This window comes from Coregonus lavaretus, assembly GCF_964263955.1.
Source record: "Coregonus lavaretus genome assembly, chromosome: 38".
NCBI classification, from domain to species: Eukaryota; Metazoa; Chordata; class Actinopteri; order Salmoniformes; family Salmonidae; genus Coregonus; species Coregonus lavaretus.
In genome coordinates, this window is record NC_140025.1 from 16,185,624 (window position 1) to 16,191,623 (window position 6,000).

A 6,000-nucleotide genomic window follows, 5' to 3' on the forward strand; every position below is an offset into this window, starting at 1 on the left:
ATGGAGGATGGTTGGCATGGCATGAGAAACATCCCAAAACAGAGACAATGATTGGCACACAACAACAAACCATTACAAGGGTAGGGATTGTAGAGACTGTAACATAGAGCTAATTGTCCCTTTAAAGTGCTTTTGGAAACTGGCGTTTTAAATGGATGGTTGGACAAAGCTGCAACATGAGCAGTGGATGCCAAAGGGGGACAATGGGCATAATGTACGCTAATGTGGTGAGGCTGTGTTGCCTTGGGCTTGAATGACTGCAGTGCATAGACAGACTGCCTGGGTTGCTCTTCGACCAATTTTTCAAGGATGGGAAACACACAAAGGCTGGAATTCAGCTCCCACGCCCGTACACTCCAGTCTGTATAGAGGCCGGATCAACAAGAGAGCCCTGCCCTCTATATCCTTAGACTGTTACATTTGTGGCTTATACATGTATATACCAAGTAATAAAGCATTATAACCTACATGTCAGCTTTCTTCCCCCCCAAAAATTAAGACATTAATTGTCAATTATCGACAACCCACAATATAGGAAATACCAACTAACTATGAACTTCTGTATTGGGAGGTTTGAACATCAACTTCATACCCTATTTGGCATTTAATTGATTGAAATAATCGTAATCTGTGTTGAAATATTACCAACACCCTTTGGCTATATTGAATTAAGATTAAGAACAATTGATATATTTAGTCAGAAACATTAGGGGTAATACATATAACAACTAGCTATGTAAGGTGTCTGGCGGTGAAAAGGCATAGTAAAACCTGAGTGACATTCAAATCTTGAACTTGAGGCCGACAATGTAACAGCGGTGTGTGAAGAGTAATGTATATTGTGTCGGTAGCCTAGCTAGCTAGCTAGCCCACAGACCCGCATCGAGCTGTTACAAGTCTCACCCATATCAAATGTATCCGCTACTGCCTGGAATAATGTCTTAAAATTCCCACACACAGGCATACCAAATGTAGCAACTGAGCCGCAATTGCAGTGTAACGTTTGTGTTACACTGTAATACTAAGAACGTGGTAAGAGAACAATTGTTGTCGCTCTCTTTACAAGGCCACATTCACACCGACATGGCATAGCGCCTGAGAGATGGATGATCAGTGATTATGTGCAACATCCCCACACCAGGGCCAATTCCAGACAACTCTCATGGATTAAACAGACATTTTAGAAGGGTATTTTCTTGAAACGGTTACATACGTTGTGATAAGGGGGAACAGGTAGACAGCCTATCGGTTGAAATGTTAACCTAATGGTTCGCGCAAGAACAGTTTCCCTGCGTTCCGAGCCTCTGTGTTCATGGAATGCTGCAGTGCACCGCCGCCATCTTACTTCTGTCTCACTACATTATCTTTATTCTCTAGTTTACGTGAAACAAGTTGACGGAGGGAAAACATACGCGATTTTACCCTTATCCAAGGAAGCAATGTGAAGAATTAATGGTCATAGGTCTACTCGTTTTTTAGGGAGTAGCCTGTCTTTAGGCTACAGAAAGCTCAATCTAAGGGAAATAATAACCCACTATAGATGTTTATTTTCCGAACACGCCCACCACCTCAAATATACCATCGAGCCATGAAAGAAAATAATACACAAGTGGCTACAAAATGGTGATCATATTACCAATAATCTCCGGATACAACAATCAATATTGCCACTACAGAAACCTGTTTAGACTAGGCTGTGTTGAAGTGCAATTACGCACAGAAACAAATCACGCTCGTTTACATAGGCTACACCGGAATTTCAGCCGTAGCCTATAGATTGGAACGCTTCATCATGTCTTCCTTTCTGTGCACAATAAATGTAATGATTTCTCATCTTGAATTATGAAAAATAAAACGTATAGGCTAAGACTAGATTTAAATTCAAGCAATGACATAAATAGAGTAGTTTATAACAGCACTGAGCAAAAAGAACAAGGGATCTAAACACTGGCTATTCTACTTTATAATTTCGAGTCCGACTAAATTCGATAAAAGCTGTCCAACATGTATTCAGACGTGGAATATGTTCACAGCCTTGCTGACTGTCTGGTTTCATTTTGTTCTATTCATGCGTAATTAGCCCCCATGGTTTGGAATCACCCGACTGCTCCCTCCCGCAATAGCAGCGGAAGAGAAGAAGAATAGGCATGGAGCTCAGTCTTTTCCCGACTCCCGTCTTTCTTTCACCCGGTTTCTTACCTCAACTGCTAGCGCCACGGTCACAACAACCAACAGCAACAAAGCCAAATGGTCCCCCATGCCGTATTATTGTCACAACGCGTCCTATGTATGGTTTATTCTGTTTTCCGTCGGTATGTATTCAGAGCTTGTCTCGGTGGCTGTGCCGCTGACTGTGTTTGTTTAATGGAGAATGATACCGAGGCTGCACAGCTGCTCGAGCGCCAGGTCACCTGACCGGACAACGAGAGGACGGAATTCTAGGGGTGTGTGTGTGTGTGTGCAGGGGCATCATGCACCCCAGAAATCTGAGGGGGCACAAAGTAAGTGAGAATGGCTGGGGGGTGGTCCGGAGGGGGGCTAGGCCCTGTCCATAAATTGGAGAATTTAGCTTTTTCAAACACCTGAAACAGCTTTTTCCAGCAATATACATTTAAATTTTTAGTCATTTAGCAGACATGAGTGCATACATTATATATTTTTTTCATACTGGCCCCCTGTGGGAAACGAACCCACAACCCTGGCGTTGCAAACGCCATGCTCTACCAACTGAGCTACATCCCTGCCGGCCATTCCCTCCCCTACCCTGGACGACTTGTGCGCCGCCACATGGGTCTCCCGGTCACGGCCGGCTACAACAGAGCCTGGATTCAAACCAGGATCTCTAGTGGCACAGCTAGCACTGCAATGCAGTGCCTTAGACCACTGCGCCACTCGGGAGATAATAATAATTATTATTATTAGAGCCATAATAATTGTGCTTAATTGTATTCTATTTTTTTTCTGCATATCAAAGCATACTTCTTGAGCTGTCTGTATCCTCCTGACTATTGTTTCTTTTTTTAAAGAAACAAAATATGCTATCTGTATCGCTGCAAAAAGCTGGGTAAAAGATTGAAAGGAATGTGAGTCATATTCCGTACATTTACAGTGCCTTCAGAAAGCATTCATACCCCTTGAATAATTCCACATTTTGTTGTGTTACAGCCTGAAATAAAAATGGATTAAATGTATTTTTTCTTTCTCACCCATCTACATACAATGACAAAGTAAAAACATGTTTGCAAATGTATTGAAAATTAAATAAAGAAATATCGAATTTACATAAGTATTCACACCCCTGGGTCAATACTTTGTAGAAGCACCTTTGGCAGTGATTACAGCTTTGAGTCTTTCTGGGTAAGTCTCTAAGAGCTTTCCATACCTGGATAGTGCAAAATTTTCCCATTATTATTTTCAAAATTCTTCAAATTGGTTGTTGATCATTGCTAGACAACAATTTTCAGGTCTTGCATTAGATTTTCAAGTAGATTTAAGTCAAAACTGTAACTCGGCCATGCAGGAACATTCACTGTCTTCTTGGTAGATTTGGCCTTGTGTTTTAGGTTATTGTCCTGCTGAAAGATGAATTAATCTCAGAGTATCTGGTGGAAAGCAGATTGAACCAAGTTTTTCCTCTAGGATTTTGCCTGTGCTTAGCTCCATTCCGTTTATTTTTTATTACAAGCATACCCATAACATGATGCACAACCACTATGCTTGAAAATATGGAAAGTGGTACTCAGTAATATGGTGTAGTGTTGTATTGGATTTGTTACTTTTTAAAATCTTTTAAAATGTATTTACTTTAGGTTATTTAGTCAATATTTTCCTATCTCTTATTTTTCTTAAAACTACATTGTTGGTTATGGGCTTGTAAGTAAGCATTTCACGGTAATGTCTACACCTGTTGTATTCAGCGCATGTGACAAAAAACATTTGATTTGAGTTGAACACTATTCAGGACAAAAAGTGAATTGCTTTGCCACATTTTTTGCAGTAGTACTTTAGTGCCTTGTTGCAAGCATGATGCATGTTTTGGAATATTTGTATTCTGTACAGGCTTCCTTCTTTTCGCTCTGTCAATTAGGTTAGTATTGTGGAGTAACTACAATGTTTTGATCATTCTCAGTTTTCTCCTATCACAGCCATTCAACTCTGTAACTGTTTTAAAGTCACAATTGGCTTCATGGTCAAAGCCCTGAGCAGTTTCCTTCCTATCCGGAAACTGAGTTAAGAAGGACACTTGTATCTTTGTAGTGACTGGGTGTATTGATACACCATCCGAAGTGTAATTAATAACTTCACCATGCGCAAAGGGATATTCAATGTCTGCTTTAATTTTTTTACTCATCTACCAATAGGTGCCCTTCTTTGTGAGGCATTGGAAAACCTCCCTGGTCTTTGTGGTTGAATCTGTGTTTGAAATTCACTGCTCGACTGAGGGATCTTACAGATAATTGTATGTGTGGGGTACAGAGATGAGGTAGTCATTCAAAAATCTTTTTAAACACTATTATTGCACACATAATGAGTCCATGCAACGTATTATGTGACTTGTTAAGCAAATCTTTACTCCTGAACGTATTTAAACTTGCCATAACAAAGGGGTTGAATACTTATTGACTCAAGACATTTCATTTATAATTAATGTGTAAAAATGTCGAAAAAACATAATTCCACTTTGACATTTGGTATTGTGTGTAGGCCTATGACAAAGAAATCTACATTTAATCAATTTTAAATTCAGGCTGTAACACAGTAGCCCTTTCCTGCAGTCAATGACCAAAAGAGCCCTCTTCGGCCTCATAGGTGGAATGTTATTAATATTGTTCATAATTTCATCATTAATAAAGATTATTTTTAAAAACCTGATGAAAATCCAGTGTTTCTATGTTAAACAGTTTTGTTATATTTCAGTCTTCTGTGATGTATATAAAGTGTAATATTGGGATGCAAACTCAAAATTGAATATATTTCAACTCTATATCTGACATTGTACAGGTGTCTTCTTTTTTTAAGCCCATAACCATGTGTGTGAGGTGTATACTTTTGTTTCAAAGTAGATTTGTTTAAGAATACCAAAAGTCACTCTGTGCAACACTGATTTAGCCCACTGCAGTACATTAAAATGTGGAAAAAGTCAAGGGGTGTGAATACTTTCTGAAGGTTTGCTTTTCTCAAGTTTACCAACCTTGCCAGCAGGCATGGCAGCTAAAATAGTTAGACAAGCTAGCTACTCTAACTTAATTGATAGCCTGAAATGGCTTCTTGGTAGCTAGTTATGAAGTTGGGAGATTGGGAACCTATCTGGGCTAGCTAAAACCAACTTCATAAAATTGTTAAGTGGCTAGTAGTATTACAGAGAAAAAAAACTATTCAAAAAAAAAAATATATATATATATATTATTTTTTTGTTTTTTTGTTTTTTTTGGAATAGTTTTTTAAATATATATTTTATATATATACACTATATATATACAAAAGTATGTGGACACGCCTTCAAATTAGTGGATTCGACTATTTCAGCCACACCCATTGCTGACAGGTGTATCAAATCGAGCACATAGCCATGCAATGTCCATAGACAAACATTGGCAGTAAAATGGCCTCACTGAAGAGCTCAGTGACTTTCAACGTGGCACCGTCATAGGATGCCACCTTTCCAACAAATCAGTTTGTCAAATTTCTGCCCTGCTAGAGCTGCCCCGGTCAACTGTAAGTGCTGTTATTGTGAAGTGGAAATATCTAGGAGCAACAACGGCTCAGCCACGAAGTGGTAGGCCACACAAGCTCACCGAACGGGACCGCAGAGTGCTGAAGCACGTAGCGAGTAAAAATCGTCTGTCATCAGTTACAACACTCACTACCGAGTTCCAAACTGCTCTGGAAGCAACGTCAGCACAATAACTGTTAGTCGGGAGCTTCATGAAATGGGTTTCTATGACCGAGCAGCCGCACACAAGCCTAAGATCACCATGTGCAATGCCAAGCGTCAGCTGG

At 39.7% G+C, this 6,000-nt stretch overlaps 1 protein-coding gene across 2 annotated transcripts in view; it reads right to left on the bottom strand.

Annotated features, from left to right (window-relative positions):
* LOC311111971 (amyloid-beta A4 protein-like) overlaps nucleotides 1-2,379 on the bottom strand; it is a 40,927-nt gene extending 38,548 nt beyond the window's left edge. For both annotated transcript variants that reach the window (XM_084154916.1, XM_084154915.1), the window contains exon 1: nucleotides 2,200-2,379. In XM_084154916.1, coding sequence (XP_084011042.1) covers nucleotides 2,200-2,259 — 60 coding nt within the window. In that variant the 5' untranslated portion in view covers nucleotides 2,260-2,379. The remainder of the gene's footprint in view (nucleotides 1-2,199) is intronic.
* Nucleotides 2,380-6,000: the final 3,621 nt, after the last annotated feature.